This window comes from Falco cherrug, chromosome 3 (genome assembly GCF_023634085.1).
Source record: "Falco cherrug isolate bFalChe1 chromosome 3, bFalChe1.pri, whole genome shotgun sequence".
In the NCBI taxonomy this organism is placed as follows: domain Eukaryota; kingdom Metazoa; phylum Chordata; class Aves; order Falconiformes; family Falconidae; genus Falco; species Falco cherrug.
The window spans coordinates 93,531,719-93,548,619 of record NC_073699.1 but is presented as its reverse complement, the minus strand read 5'-3'; the positions used below and the strand labels follow the sequence as shown (position 1 = coordinate 93,548,619).

Below are 16,901 nucleotides of genomic sequence, written 5' to 3'. Positions count from 1 at the left end.
CTTTCTCATTTCCTGCATTTTGCAGATTATTTTTAAGGGGTTATCTTGACAGTCCTGGCAAATAAGACATGGTATGTAACCTTTCACAAATAATTGTAGCACTTCAGAACACCAAGATAAGAATGTACACGTTCCATAGATTGTTAATTGAGGTTGCAAATCTACAACATATTTAGAAACATACAGGTCTCTGAAAAGCTAAATACATAGATTTGCTGGCTGACAGGTAAACTTCTACAAAACCTCTTCAAGGTTGTTTCATATGTTATTTCCTTAAAAAACAAATATTTGTAATTGCACTTTTGTTTCTATTCTGATTAAATATCTTAATTCCCATGCAGTTTAAATGTTCAGTCAATACATTAAGCAACCTGCTTAGCAAAGTGTGGCAATTTCTGAACACAAACGTAGGAGTTACAGAGAGCAGCCTCAAAACAAGATTACCAAATAGTTTATTTAAACATGCAACAGCGACTCATAAGAACAGCTAAGTGCTGGTGATAAGCAAAAAAGTTATTATGACTACAGAGTACATAGCCTTCTCCTGTTTCTGAATACTGGAAGCAAACAGTGAATGACCAAAGTAAATAGGAATCTGCCCATATTCTACCTAAGGAAAATTGTAGTAGACCCTGCACAACACAGACACCTCTTGCAGCTGTATTGTAAAGGGATCAGAAAGACTGTACAGTGAAATATTGAGAGAAAATACTGAGACACTACAGGACATGGAAAGGAGGACTAAGCAATAAAAATACAATGTGACAGCTAACTTCATGGCACACTTGAGGCCAAGTCCTTCAATAGCGGCAAAGTGCCTGAATAATTACAGTACTTTCCAGACATGAGGTTTAGTCCTTCAGATCCTCATTTGTTAAAATATTTCAGTGACATAGGCCTAAAGTTGTATTCCAGAACATATGATCTTAATCAAAATAAAATGTGTCCTCCAACTTTACTGAATCCTGAGAGTTTTGGTAAGATTCACAATTCAAGATAGAAGAGGTTACGTTTTTATTAATGAGGATAATCTGCAGCTAGATGGGGTAAATTAATTTGCATTCATGGTAAAAGGACTGCAATGATTTGGAGTGGCAAGGATGTTTTTGGGTGGATGTTATTGCAGTGTGAGAAGATACAGACAGCTCAAGGCACACACCAGGTGGTCAGTGGAGGTGATTACTGAGAATTGTGAGCTAAGAAATTGGTATTTGAAATCCATACTAAGGGACAATGCTGCAAAAAAGTTACTCCTCCAGAATTCCTGATTGCCTGAGAATGAACCAGAAATCCAGCTAAGAAAAGTTGAGTAGAGTACTGTGTAATTCATTACCTCCTGATTAGAGCTCATGTTTGTATTTCTCTGTCGGTTAGAATCTCTGCTTAAGTAAATGGGTCCAAGTCTGACTTCTTGGGTGTCAGGAGCTAAGCATACCTTTCATGCTGAGGTATGAACATGGCCCACATAAACAGGGGTTTCCAAAACCATGCTTACAAAGATGTCAGTGATTAATGCCCTTTGCTAACATTGTAGTTTCCTAAGCTGTAGCAACATAACTATGAAAACCCCTGTTCCACGTCTGAAACAGCTCATCATCATCAATGCAAAAAGCATTATAATATTATCACACAATTAAGTCCTGTAGGATTTATTGGATTGATTTTCAAGGGGAAGGTGAAAAAATCATCAAGAAAACTTTCTGTTAAATATGTATTAAAGTTCCCTGTAGTGATAATGTAAAACCATTTGCCTTGGAAATCAAATTCTGAATAATAAAGTATCCGACACATCTGCTTCCTGGATAAACAATTTCTATCAAAGAGAGAACAGCTGCCTTGTCATGGTAAAGTATGACAAATATCCAACTCCTTAATACTGACTTCAGTTTAGTGACATTACAGAAAGCAAATTGCAGAAAATCTATGGGAAAAACTGTCAAACACTTGACAAAGACTGCAGAAATTATTACAAAGAGACAAGAATTATCATTACAGAAAAAAAAAAAAAGATGATTGTGCTGGTCAGATTGTAGAATATTTTGCAGTGTTGAAGAAACTGGAGATGCAGATGATACAGTGATCACCCTGATATATCAGAATCAGCTCCTGTGATGTTAGCACCCTTCCTCCCCTCCACCGTAAAGTTATGCAAAAGACTTTTTGTTTAGGCTTGTACCAGCATGTTAGAGAACCTGCAATTATGCTAAAACACATAGCACATAGGTGTAGACTACAACAGCCAAACCACTCATTCTGCAACCAAAGAATCAGGACCCAGTGGTCTGAAAACTTACTGTGTGATTTTGTGTTTTGTAGTAAGGGCACAACAGTTTCTCTAGCACACACATGGCTTATAGCTATTATGACAGGACATATATGGTAAAATGCACTTATGCACATATGCAAGGGGCCAGAACAAAAGCGTTAAGCCACGTTGAAATCCCATCCTGTGAGGTACGTGACTTTGCTCCGCTGAGATCCCACTTCAAGGAGTAAGAATACATTGCAAAGAAGAAACAGTTAAATGCATGCTAAGAAAATAAGTAATACCATGTGTGAGAGGAAAAGGTAACACCAATAGACTGGAAAGATGTTTATGTGATGTGCTATTCACAAAATGCTTTTTTAATATTTTAGCTCACCTGAGCAGTCAGATGAATGATAAGTAGCTAAGTAGTCAAAAGGAAGACAGGAGAAGAAAAAAAGAAGAAAAAAGGAAGGAGAACGTCTGGAGGTATAGGTTTATAGAGACAAACACATACAGCAAATTGTACTCTTGTAGACAGAATACATGGATTGTGGTAAGTATTTTAGAGAGGCGATGAGAAAAAGAAGTCATTTTAGTTACTATTTATTACTCTATGCCCCTCTCTGGTGAGCACTGAATACTGCTAGTGTCTGTATTTAATTCCTACAGCATGCAATCCATCTTTGACTGAATGCAGAGATGCCTTTTTGCTATCTTCAGGTAAAACTAGAAAACACGCATTCATTCTCGCAAGTTCCAGGGTAACTTTATTAAAAAGGCAGGTCTATTTAAACTGACATATGTTCAACAGAAAGAAATTAAGAAAAACAAAATCTAAGATATTTAATCTCAAATACTTAACAGCAAAAGCTTTTTGCAAGTGGTATTGGATTAGAAGGAAGCTCCCCAAACAAAGCACAGCTGCTATGCTTTTTATTCACCTGCACAGAGGCAACAGAAAACATACTGCAAGATACTGTTTTGCCTTGGAATTGAAACAGGTGAGCTGGGTCTAATAGGTGACTTTCATTACTGTTAATGATCTTCAACTAAGCACTATATATAAAAGGCTCTTAGGTTTTTAAGAGAGTGATAATTTAAAGGCAAAGAGAACTACACTTTTTTTTTTTTCACTCCTCTTGTAGTTTCTAAACAGTAGCACAAAATGTGAAGCTGTACTATTGTGAACTAAAGGAGAGAATACGAGAATTTTACACAAGGATAAAAATACAGCCAGGAAAAATCCTTCGTCTTACCATTAACAACAAAATGCTAGAGAGGGTATTGTCATTAGGGACTTGTTCGTCAAACAATAAATCTGAGCCAACTTAGTAAATGAGTTCTCTAGGGAGTCCTCTCCAGATTCATTACATTAGTGCTAACAATACTACTACAGTAAACTTTCAACTGATGTTCATTATATTACATTTCTGTAATGATTCTTCTGGCCTTTTCAAACTACAAGACAAAAACTGTTGTGTGTTTTTTTGGTAACCACCAAAAAAAAAGTGGTTATTTGACAAAATGAATGCTAGTTAGGGCCAAATTCTCCTCTTTCTTACTCACAGAAAGCCTCATTCCTCTAGCTCAGAGCAAAATTTAGCCCATAGTTTGGTTTTAGGTATTCAAAATACTGTCTCTGTCTAACGAGGTACATACTTACAACCCATGAGTTTTGCTTGGTTAGGGCTAAGTAAGGATATAGATCTACAATAGCATTTCCTATAACACCTTTGGGATGGTGCTTTTAACGTGTTTTTTTTTTTACAAACCTATTTCACCTCACAGCCCCACGTAGCAGAGAAGGAAATTGCCACTGAGAGGCTAAAATGCAAATAAATACTTATTTTAAGTAGGTCTGCTAGAGGTGCAAACCAGTGAAAGCTGCGTTTGAAACAGAGAAATGCTAGGCTTTTGGATTTGTAATCATAAGCAAAATTCAAGTTGCATCAACTTCGAGGAACGCCCATAACTGAAATCCAAGGCCGCGTTAGAAAAAGTCAGCTATTGTGATTTGACCAGGGTCACACATCATGACCTTTGCACTACCAGTCAAAAAAATGTGCTGTCCTAACTGCTGGTCTGTAGTGGTTACGCAGGCCTTTGGAAAGCTGTGATCAAACAGTACGGAAAGGCGAACCCCACATTTGAGAGATTTATCCTTGAGGGAGAACTCAAAGTCTTAAATGTATTTACTTTTGGTCAGGGGAAAAAAAAAACCCCACCAAACGAGGATTAGAAGGTGATTTTATTGGATGCGTTTTGAAAGGAGACTGACAGAGCAGAGCATTCAAATCGTGAAGGTCTTCCCAGCACCTAACCGAATTTCACAGGGCAGAAGTATCGGCAAGGAGAAATGAAATACACCCTCAGGAGCTGAAGCTGAAAGAGCACGAGCTTACCAGTAAAGAGCGGTATTTTTGAGGTTAGCCGGGGCAGACGCTGGCGTTTATCGCGCCTTTACCCACCGCCCACCCCGCTGAGGTAACGGCCGCGGGGCTGCCCAGCTGCCCGCCAGGTGCTCCGTGTGGAACAACAACAACGCGAACATGTTACAGACCTACGCAGCATGCACAAACAGACAGACCACCAAGTAACGGCCCTGACTAACAACGTGACGTCCGCTACCAGGCGCCTCGGGGGGGCTGAGCTCAGCCCACGGCTTCTCCCCACGGAGGGGTTCTGGCTTCACCTCCGTTCGTTTTCCGCACCCCCCCCCGGCGGCCGTGGCTAGCCGGCCACTCGCACGACAGCCACGTTCCTGACCCCACAGCCCGCTTCCCGGCGTGCGGCTCCCAGCGGGGCGTCCCGCCGCGAACCGAGAGCAGGCGCACCGCCCGGCCCCGACCGCGCCACCGCGTCACAGCTCCCGCCCCGGCCGCCCCGCGGCACCGCCCGCAGTGACCTCCCCGGGGCGGCAGTGGGCGGCGGCCACCGCCTCACCCCAGGGCGCGGCGGCTCCGGCGGGGCGGAGTTTGCCGTCTCCTCCTCCTCCCGCCCTCGCTCCCCGTATCATGGCGGCCCCGGCGCTGACCTTCGCTCGGAGGTTGTGCTGGCGGCCGCTCCGCGAAATCAGGTGAGCCCCGATCGCCCGCGCGCCGTCCCAGCGGCTAGGAGACCCGGCGCCGTCCTGCCCTGGGGAGGGACCGCTCTGCGAGCCGCCGTCTGCCCGCCGCACTCCCGGGTGAGCCGCCGGCGGCGGGCCCTGGGCCGCCTTCCCCTCCCGCAGCCGCCCGGCTCCTGCGGGGCCCCCTCACAGCGGCCGGGGCGCGGGGGAGGCCGGGGCTGTGAGCGCGGCAGGGCCGGCGGCAGGGCCAGCCGTTACCTCGGGCCGGTGCCGCCCCATCTCCCCCCTGCCGGCGCCTGGCGCGGGGGCCGGGTGCTGTCCGCCCGTGCCGCTTGGTGAGCCGGGTTAGCTCGCTCCCTGTGGCCCATACGTAGGGGTTAAGGCGCAGGACAGACGTTGCCTTCACCCTAAGACGAGCGAGATCACTTTCTGCTTGAGCTGGGGGCGCTTCCACTTACCAGCCACCTCTGAAGTGTTTGAACACGGCGTGGGAGTGGGAAACACGCACCGGGTGCCTTCCGCAAACAGGGCTTATACCCTCATCTTTCTGTCTCCTGAGGCAATTGTTTAACCACCGAAGAAATGTTGGTTAGGCCTGAGGTATGGCATCTGAAACTGTACCAAAATGTGGAGGAGACTGTGTGGTTCCATGCTTGCTTGGGATTTCCACCCCTACCTCGTCAGTCCCACAAAAACAAGTTTAATTGTGTCCAGCTAACTAAGGTTTCTTGCTAAGACTGCTCCAACTTCCAAATAGCGATGTAGTATCTCCTGTGGTGTGGCTTTATTACATACTGCTTTTAAGCTGTTTTCAAATAGTGTCACATGCAGTAGCGTGTGCTGCAGCATCTGTGCACCTTCAGCATCAGCTGGGCTGTGCGAGGCAGGAAGGATGGCTTGGCTTGCAAGTAGACTTGGAATTGCAGGGTTGAAATTGTGATGAAAGTGGTTAAATTGGAAATTCTGCTGTAAAATTGCTTGTGTCTGAGTAAGAATTGCAAAGTATGTCAGTTTGTAGAATTTCCTTTCTGTCAAAAATAGCTTAAATACTCAAAGAAAAGCAAGTGTTTGTTTGTTAATTGTACTTGGTAAGCAGGTTCCTAAACACAGTGGTGAAACAGGCATCATCATACCAATAGATAAAAGGCTTGTGATACTCTGGTTATTAACAACATGCATATTTGACTGTTAATAGTACATACTTTCAGAAGTGAAATGCTTTTACTCAGGTATTCAAGTACCTCCATTAGATATGAGTGCATCTTGACCAGAAAACCGTAGTTATTTGTACATTAAATCATAATACTTTTCTCCCAAAGCTTTGTGAGAAATTATTTGAAGTATGTACATGAACATCTTAAGATACAGGAAGAAACAAGGAGAAAGCAAACCGTGTGATCAGGGTGATTTCTGCCCTCATTTCAAAAAAAGAACTCTTGAGGCAAGCCTTCTACAGATAATATTAATTTCATATACCTAAGTTGTTACAACAAGAGGGAGGGAAAGTGGTTCCGAATGGGAAAACACATAAAAGACTGGCCTGCTGGACATCATTAGGCTAGTGGAGTTGGATGTATTTGAAGTGGCAATATTCTGTATGTGAAATAAGATCATAAACCAACAATGAGTTAATGTTTTTACTATATGATCAGATATAACACGGGAAAATGGTGCCATTTTCCCAATGGTGGCACACCAGGCAGGTGGACTTTATTTTCTATATCAGCAGTATACTAGTGGAATTGTATCAAAGATACTGGTAGCCTTGCTGTGCCAATGAATTTAGGAAGCTTTTTTTGTAATCTAAATTCAAAAGAGAGGCATATCCTTGGGAGAGGAATACTCATATAAGGACAGAATGCAAGAATTCCTCTTTGTTGGTGGTGTTGTGAGTTTTTGTTGTTTTATTTTTTTTTCTTTTCTAAGCAGGACATTCCTAATCCTTTCAGACATGTAGTGGGTTCCATAGGCTCTTCTCCCACATGCCCACTTTTTGTCCTGCCCTGTTGCAGTATGTTATTTTTCCAAGTTTGAATTTGGCTGACAGGGGGGATGCTGACACAAATGCACATTCAGGTGAGTCTTACTGGGGCTGTACCCATCCAACAGTCTTTGCATTCAGCTGTTTGAGATCAGAGGGCTCACAGCTCTGTGTTTGTGGCACGTTGGGCCACTGGGTGCAGAATGCTTGCTACTGGGAAACCTGTATCCACGCTATCCTTGGTTTGGAGGTTTCCTTCAGGCTAGTTGTAGTATGATCCCAGCACTGAACACTTATTAGCAGCTCTAGGACATCTACCAATTTTATGTAATCTAGAAGGGTTCCAACTCCTTTGTGCCAGGACAGCTCGGCAGCACAAATCAGGGGAATGGAGTTGGCAACAACTTAGAGACTTGGTCCAAGGGTGCTCACCTGGTCCAGACTGACAGAAACATAGTCCCACCCTAACATCCTCGTGTGTTCCTTACTAGTTATCTCTGCAACTTTAAAGGAGGTCAGATCTTATCAAAGACCAGTTTCCCTATGAGCTCCTCTATTTCTCAGCATCTCGGAAGAGTCTTTTTCAGAGGAGTGCTATTAAGTGCTGGTCTTTAAATGAAGCGAATTAGAAAATTGCTAATTTTCTGTTAAGCTCTTGGCTTAGCCTTGTTAGCTTTTGTCTGTGCCTGGAATACTTACTGCTTGCGGTAGATCTGTCTTTACTACGGTATCTGCTGTTCCATTTGTGAGGCAGCAGTCTTAAGGGTGTGAGTTCACTTCTGTATTGGCTCGTGAGCAGTGTCCCAAATCTATTCTTGTCTTCCCTGCATCACCTCATGACATCTGCATGTCTACAGCCCACCCACACAACAGGAGCTCGGGTGCTGTTGAGTCCCACCACAATATGCAACAGCCTTTATTCAGTGTCTGCAGCCCTTTTCTAGTTCTGTGTGGGAATTAATTGAACCTGCTCCCTGAACTGCTTATCCTTTAATTGGTAGAGCAGTTGTATGCGTTGGTCATTAAATCAAGGGCCCTTTGATAGATGTGTGGCAAAGCAGGACTTTGTAAACCTTCCATCTCTTCCTTTTCTTGTCTCTGACTGCGGACCTTACAGCTCTTTTCTGCCTTCCCTTCCACTAGGCCAGTCGGATGTAAGGTCCTGGGAAAAGGCACAGGGTGTTTGTCTTTGCCCTGGAACTGTGCTTGTTAGGAAGAAACTCCTCTGTTGAGGGTGGAGGAAGAACTGATCACTTGCAGCTGAGAGATTATTTCTGGCTTCATCACAGTAATGGTCTGGGGCCTCTCAGTGAAAAGAGGCTCAGTATTCCAGGTCATTCCCTGAAGATACTTCTTTATTGCTGTTAACAGTCTGTTGGCTGTATCATGGGGTTTTGTTTGCTTGTTTTTAGTATGTGAGAAGGATGTAGACACTGTCTCCTGCCTATCTACAGATATGCGATAAACTTTCCTGCATTTGGGGTTAATTGCAGATGTTGGTACACCCCAAATGCATGCGAACCTTGCCTTGTGTAAAATCTCTTTGAGGCTGCTGTCATCCTGGAGATGACCAGTGAGTTTGGTGGTATCCCTTCTTCTGTCCCATTCCTTTTTTCCAGGTTTGGCCACAGGGTGCTAATCTACCTCAGAGGGAGTCTGCCTTGTAACTCTGTATTGGGAAATGTCTGGTCCTTTCTGTCAATTCTATTCAGATAGCTGTGGTTGGATATGGGCACACAAATTTCAATAGCTTTGCTCTGATATTCTCGTGCCAGCTGAGCAAATCTTCACTTCTCACCCACTTTCCTGCCGCCAGGCCCTATTTCTGTATTGCAGCAGCTGCTTTCCTTCTCTCCTCCGCTGTTTGCTGTCACCCCTAATCCAATCCCTTTTTACAAGGAGAAGGACTGGATTTTTGTAGTGTTGCTCTCAAGTCATGTATCAGACTATATTCTTAAAGACCCTGTTTGCTCACACTCCTGGGTCTTCTGTGGGCCGTACCAAAACCTCTGGTGCTGACAGTAGAAGTTGCTTTTATGACTGAAACTCTTGCCCAGATGTTACGTCTTGTCTGAGTTGGATATGGTTTCCCTTCTGCTCTTTGTGTGGCATAGGCAGCAGGTGTCCCGCAGCCTCCTGAACATGTGCCCACCAACTTGCCTGCTCACTAGCAGCTGGGTGGGAACACATCCTGACATGTTGACAGAGGAAATGTGTCCATGTACAGGGTTGTGTTTTATCCACAGCACAAAATGCATACCCTGATCCTACACCAGGGAGGCACTGTGGAGTACGCTTTTTACTCGCTGTCTTAACATGCGCTCTTGTGTTTTGGTTTTCATGTCTCTTAAGTCATGCCTCTTGATGCTGTGTCTCAGGCTGCACTAGCTTGCCTTGCTCAGCTGTTTGCTATTCCTATCAGCCAGCCAACATTTCCTTTTCTGTGACAGGCTTTTATTTATCAGCTCTCCTTGGCTTATGCTGGATTCTGTCAGTCGCAGGTACTCTGCTGTGCTCCTCCTGCTCAAGTTAATTGTGCTTATTTTTTCAAACTTCCCTTGGGTAGGTCAAGCCTCTAGTTCTAGTTAGTTTGTGAGCCAGGTTGTCTTGCCCAGCCTTGACTGTGAACCACTGATCTTGCCTGATCACCAGAAAAGCAAGCAGAGCACATAACTGCCTTGATTTTGAACCTTTTCTTTTTTCTTTCTTTTTAGTCTTTTCTGTCTTGGTGCAGGTCAATAAAAAGTTTAGACAGCTTGTCACATTTCCTTTACCTTTTTAAGTTGTAATAATTTCATATTAAAAAAATATTAAAAACTCACCTCATATTCTTTCTTGAAATCTTGCCTATTTTGACTTTTGCAGTAACTTTTTTCAAAATAGTGGTAAAATGAGCCTCCCTGAACATCGTGACTGTAAGGTAATTTTCATAGTCTTTCAGAAATGGTATTCATACCACCAATTAATCTTGAATTTCTCTTTTTCCACAGAGCCATTAAACTCATCCACTGTCCTTTGAATACTGAGGCAAACTAGTCAATGGAAAAGGAACAAATCTCTTAATGGGCTGCTTTTTCTTGCAAATTGGCTAACATTAATTGCATGAGTTACTACATCCTGTTTGACCAATACAACTTAAAAGACAAAAGGTAGTGGTGAAATGATTGAACAGTTGTCCAGAAAAGCATTTTAATAAACATATGTCCTTATTTAAACACCACCTTAAACCGTTTTGAGCAGCAATACACACAGCAGTTAAAACCAACAAAACAAAATCCAGAGCAGCAAGCTCACCAACTGTATGTAGTGGAGCTGGATCTGACAGTTCACAGCTAATGTCTGGAAGCCTTGAAGATGGATTGGCATGGAACAGAGCTTTCTGTTGTAGTTCATGTGCTTTGAAGCAGCTGATCATAGAAGCCAGTGGAACCTTGTCAGCTTTGCCTGCTGAATTCAGTGATCTCTAGGTGGTTCTGCAGCAGCTTTGCTGTGGAGTTCAAAAGAATCTGATAATGTGAATGCAAATAAGGTGGTGGTTAACTGTTCATTGTTGAATTTTGCTAGGCTTGAACAGCCATCCTCTCCAAAGTGGGCTCTCCGGTAGCTCCCACTTGATGAGCCACACAGTTTCTTTCTGCCCTTGCTTTTTAAGATTTCTTTCCCCAGCAGAAGTTAAGTTACAAGTTTCTCGAGGAGAATATAAATACTTTTACAAATGTTTGGTTTGTGGTCTTTTTATTATGGTGCTAGAAATTAATTTTGAGTTTTTGCTAGGGTAGAAGGTACTGTCTTTGGATAGTACCGTTTGAAGAAGCTACTTATTGCTCTCTTCCCATGTACTTCTCCCCCTGAGCAGATTATGTTGTGTCTGCAACTACGATCTAGCTAGGAGAGCAAGCAAGCAAGCGGTCCTCATTAGGATGGAAATTCGTCTGTTTATTTCTAGCCACATTTCTGGAATGTTGCATGTTTGAAGCAACGAAAGACACTTGAATGTCAGGAATTCAGAATTCATAGTGCAAACCATGTCTTCCTACCTGGGCTTGAGATGCAGACTTAATTCACTGTAATGAACCTTGTTTACAAGTAACCTCCATTTATAGTAATGCTAGAGTAGACCCCAGAGGTTTCACTTGTAGTTACCCTTGTTGGAGTGAACATGTACAGGAGAGTGAAGCAGTTAATGTCAGCCTCTTCTTTTTTTTCCATTTATTGTTGTATTCTGCCTAAAGAGGCTGTGGAGTCTCCTTCGCTGGAGACCTTCAAAACCCACGTGGATGCAACTCTGTGCAACCTGCTCTAGGAAAACCTGCTTTAGCAGGGTGTTGGACTAGGTAATCTCCAGAGGTCCCTTCCAACCCTGATCATTCTGTGATTCAGCATAAGAATATTTGTGATTTTTTTCCTATTTCATGACTGTTCTATTTTAAAATAATAATTTAAATAATCTACCTAAAACTATCATATACTGCTACTCAGTTCAGACTGGATGTTTATTATTCTGATGTAGTAAATGATTGAGCCTTTCTATTGTGATGAGTTCACTGATTACCATGACATTTTTCAGGTTCCCTTGAAGTTCAGTGTAATAGAATTTAGTCTGTAATCAGTAAAAAGCAAAAACTGTGAGCTAAGATTTGAAAGGTCTTGTTAAACTGTCCTTTATTTCAAAGAATCAGAAACTGTTGCCAGGCAAGTCAGTACTAGATACTCCAGCAGAAAAGAGGAAGCAAAAGCTCTCTTCGAATGGGTTCTGGTTAAGGCTTCTTCCTTCCATCAAAACTCAGGCTTTAAGTTACTGAATAAAGTGGTGCTCTTTGGCTTTGGAGAGGTCTGGCAGTGATCAACACATAGCGACTTGATAACTTGCCAACATCCTGTTTTGTAAATTATCCTGGCTGTAGTCTTTTATCACTGAAAGCAATGATACTAAAGAAAAAAAATCACTCTTACAATTGTCAGAATAGTATTTTATCAGCTAGTGCTTTTAGTACAAGCAGCATTAAGAGCTGCAGGTTAGCCAGCCACAGAAATCAAACCATAAGCATTATCAGTGAGCTAATAACTGCATTATTTTGTTCATAAGGTACCAATTTTTCATGTTCACCTGAACGCCTGCAGAAAGGATAACAGCAGTAGATAGCAGTAAATTCAGTAGGTAGACAGATATAATTTGTGCTGAAATCCAGAGATCACTGTGTAATGTTTTGTTACGTTGTTGTTTTGCTGTGTGTATGAAAGCTACCTTTTTTCTGATAAAGTGGAGTAATCCAAGAGGAGACTTCTATGATCCAGTCAGGGAATGAAGTCTATTTTAATCGAAGACTAAATGGAAATTTATCACTGTGTTTGTTGGTTTAGAAAGAAGTAAACACGATGTTACCCTGAGTGCTATCTGATGACATAGTTCATGCTAGCTTTTTGACCGTGGTAGTGAAAAGCCATGTTTAAAACCAAACAAAAAGCCCTCAGAACGAAAAGCTCCTCCTATCTAAATATGGTAGAGTCCTTTTAACCTGCTCACAGTGTCATGTTCTGTTGCACCAGAGCCCGCTTTTTTTGCTGGGCATTTTTGTGGTTTTTCCTCCTGGTAATCTTATTGCTCTGCCAAAAATAAGCTTAGGTTGGAGAAGGATGCCACACAGGAGTTGTCCCTTTAGGTCCTAGTGTAATTCTTGATATTTCACATGTTTTATCTGTAGCTAGGATAGCTTGTAGATAAACCTCTTTCCTTGTGGCAGAGGCTGTGTGTACCTGCCCTTCGTCCCAGCGTAGTCTGTGATTGAGCAATGGCAGAGGGGAGAACTTGGCTTTTAGCAAGTGTTACCATTTCAAGGAGTAGATAGTGTCCTTTGCTCTGTGAAAGATCTTTACTAATTTACAGTCAGGATTTTTTTTTTTCTTGTCATGAGCCTGCAGATTGATCTTCATGATTAGACTTGCTGGCTACAAAGATTGGATGTGTACATTAATCTCAGTACTGTCTTTGTCCTTGAATGTAGATTGACTTAGAGTGAACCTGCCAGCTGAGAATTTAAACAGTCGCAGTTTAATAGCAATTGTAGTCTTCCTATTTTCTGAGTGTCCTAGAACAGGTCATTCAGATTCCTCCCCTCAAACAGACTCTGAAGGCTTTCATATGAAGGCTAAAGAGCTATAGCTTCAAAGTCGAGTCTAGTTATGAACTGTAAAAGTCCGTGGGCCAGTTGTACTGCTTCAGTATAGCTAGCAGGTTAAATGTGTGTGTTCTTCACATAATCACAGACTGGTTGAGGTTGAAAAGGGACCTCAGGAGGTTGCGTGGTCCAACCCCCCCTGCTCAGGCACCAAACGCCACCTTGAGCTGGTTGCCCAGGACCATGTATGGACAGTGGTTTAATATCTCCAAGGATGGAGACTCATCACCTCCCTGGGCAACCTGTGCCAATGCTCGGTCACCCTCACAGTAAGAAAGTGTTCCCTGATGTTCAGAGGGAACCCCCTGTGTTCCGGTTTGTGCCCATTGCCTCTGGTCTTGTCACTGGGCACCACCGAGAAGAGGCTCACTCACTATACCCTTATATTCTTTATACTTTGAATATTTATATACGTTAATAAGATTGCCCTGAGCCTGTTCTGTAGGCTGAACAGTCCCAGCTTTCTCAGCCTCTCTTTATATGTGAGGTTCTCCAGTCCTGTGATCATCTTTGTGGCCCTTCGCTGGACTCTTTCCAGTATGCCCATGAGTCTCTTATTCTGGGGAGCTTAGAACTGGAGACAGTAATCCAGGTGTGGCCTCACCAGTGCTGAGTAGGGTGATTCCATTCTTAATTGGTAATATATATATAATAAATACGTATATATAAATAAATATATATAAAATATATAAAAATAAATATATATAATTAAAATGATTTCTTGAGGATTAGATTGTGTGTTGTATGGATTCTTTGCTGACTGTTTGGCCCTCCAAAAAAAAAAGTGGCTACTGTTTTTCTAGTAAAGTGTTCTGATAATATTTATTCTGACAATATGGTATAAGTGATATGTAACTTGTAGAATCCCCAGTAATTCTTGAATACTTTGGTCCTTAGAGGCCAACAATTAAAACACAAAGAAAATTTGAAATAAAAACTTTACTCTATTATTTTATACCATGATAAATGTACTTGTAAAATGCTTGCTGTTTCAAAAACATCACTACAGCAAGCCTGTTCCTAAAACAAAAGAATCTTTCTGGTTGGCTTTACGTTGTTCTCCTTAATTGCCAGTAAGATGACATATTAAACACACTTTTATTCTGGGGAAGAACTTTCGAGTTATTTGGGTTGTCAGCCACTTTCCCAGACCAATAGTTCTTCATAATCTGTACAATGATGACAGAAGCCAATATGCCTCTGTACATGTTGCTTCCCCACTAATAACTGCCATGATGCAATGTGAGCCTCTGACCTCTGTATTGGGAGCAGCTGCTATAGGTGTAGTGTTCTAAATGCTATAATTTAAGTGTTTACAGTGTTTTTAGTAAGTCATGACTTGAAATTCCTTGGAACGTGTCTAACTTCCAATTCTAAAAGTGACAGATGTTCAGTGGTGTATTTTGTATATTGTGTCACACCTACAAACTTACCTGGTTCTGTGATAAAACTAAGAGCAAGGTGTGTTATAGAGGGTATCTAAAGAGAAAGTTATCAGTTGGAAATTGATAAAACTTCAGTAAAATTGTTATTCATAGAGCAGATGTAAATTTTGCTGTGACAGAAAGGTACTTGCAAGTCTTCCACGTATGTGAGAACTTCAGCTCTGAACCCAAATCATCAGATTTATGAGTAAATTGGTCCAGGTCTTTACAGGACACCAGTAGGTTTGTCTGGTTGTGGGTGCTGGAAATAGTGCCAAAGCCAAGAGTAGTGTGCTACTTTGTGTTTAGACCTGATTTGTTTAAATTATCTGAAAGAATTCTGGATTTGGACAGGATAAGCCATTGACAAATACTGCTTCATTATTGTCGTACAGCTTCTTCAGTATTCTTTGTGTCCATCCCCATTGTATCTAGGCATCATGGATTCAGGAGAGAAACTAAGATTCAGACAAATTGCTTTTCATCTTTCACTGGCTCAGCTGAACTAGCAGGAGTGTCGGTGGATTTTCTAATGTGGATGGGAACTCCAGCAGCTCGTTACATCCTTGTCAGAAACCTACGTACCTTGGCAAAACCTCTTAACATCAAAGTGTACACTCTTGTTCTCCGTACAGTCAAGATTTGTCCCTGGAAGCCAAATAAAAATGGCTCTTTCCTTTCTCCATTAGCAGCAAAATTATTTTGAGTACTTGTTCATAACTATTTTGTTAAAGTCACCTTGGATAAGGATGCATAAAGAACCTATTTGAGTTTGTTGCTCTCCAAATGCTACAATAATCTTTGAGCAATTCTCAGCAAATGTCACATGTATGAGTATCATAGCTCTATATTTTTCTGCTAACATTCATGTTTCTAACTTTCAAATGTGTTTCAGAGGATACCTGTCTGTAAATCTTCCTGCTTGTGGAGATGTCTTAAACAGACTGAGGATGTACAGGAAATTCTTTTGTGCTTTAGTCATTCACCATGACCAGTTAAGTGTGCTGGGAAGAGAGAGCTCTTGCAGAGATTTTAGGAGATGATCCCGACTTTCTTCCCAGCAGCTGTGATGAGAGAATATTAACTGTGCCTGTATAGAGCACAAAGAGCAGACCATTTCAGAGCTCAGTGAATGGTAATCTAGATCTTTGATTCTTAGCTATTCTTTAATACTGAAAAAAGCCCTATCAAGCACAGCTGAGCCACTTACACTAAACAAACAGTGATTCAGCACTTCAGTTTGCCAACAGACACATCATTATCCTCTAGCTTTTATATGTCAAAACAGTGTAGGAGTGTAAAATAGTAAAAGCTGATAAGGTTTTGTAGACCAAACTTGTGTTTAGAACAACTATTGAAGTGTTCTAATGTAATGGAGGAAATCATTTGACTTTCATTTCTTTGTTTATTAAAGTACCAGTAAGTAAATTGGTTATAGAGTATTTGCACTGATCCTTTTTGCTAGCTAGATATATTGGAAATAGCAGAACATTCCTATTACCTGATAGCAATACATTTTAGTTACTCCACACTAGCCACAGTATAATGGGGTACTGCCAGGAACTGTGCTGGTAGAACAGGGAGGGATGGTTGTTTTCTTATGGTTTGGGGTTTTTTTTGTTGTTTTGCTTTGCGTGGCGTTTTTAGGAAAACTGGACTTCTGTCTACTGAGTCATCAACAGTTCCATGTTATCATCATGGTTAATAAAACTTTGTATTTCCCCAAGTGAGCTAAATGCATTTATTTCTAGAGAATTAACTTGGTGCTGATGAAACTTTCTTAGGCTGCTGGTGTTTGCTCTAAGAGGTGATGCACTTGTTCCAATAGATCTCTGCAGGAGCCTGGTGAACAGTAGCATTGCTTTATCAAACGAATGTGTGGATTGGTTCTTGCTGCACAAAGAAATAAAACTACTCTGGCTGCTAAGCTGCTGTTAACCTACTGCTAACCTACTGCAACCTACTAATTTGGACAACTACTAACCTACTGCTGTAGTGCATGTTA

General features: G+C 41.9%; 1 protein-coding gene across 5 annotated transcripts in view; it reads left to right on the top strand.

Moving 5' to 3' along the window:
* The first annotated feature begins 5,186 nt into the window (after positions 1-5,186).
* ECI2 (enoyl-CoA delta isomerase 2) overlaps positions 5,187-16,901 on the top strand; it is a 34,448-nt gene continuing 22,733 nt past the window's right edge. For 2 of the 5 annotated variants that reach the window (XM_055705003.1, XM_055705005.1), the window contains exon 1: positions 5,187-5,324. Coding sequence is in view for 2 of the 5 variants with exons in the window: in XM_055705002.1 (XP_055560977.1) it covers positions 5,263-5,324 (62 nt within the window). In the remaining 3 variants the exon portion in view is untranslated. Of the gene's footprint in view, positions 5,325-5,411; positions 5,433-5,882; positions 5,916-16,901 lie in introns of those variants that run through there. The other 3 variants (XM_055705002.1, XM_055705006.1, XM_027799259.2) reach the window with 3 other exon arrangements.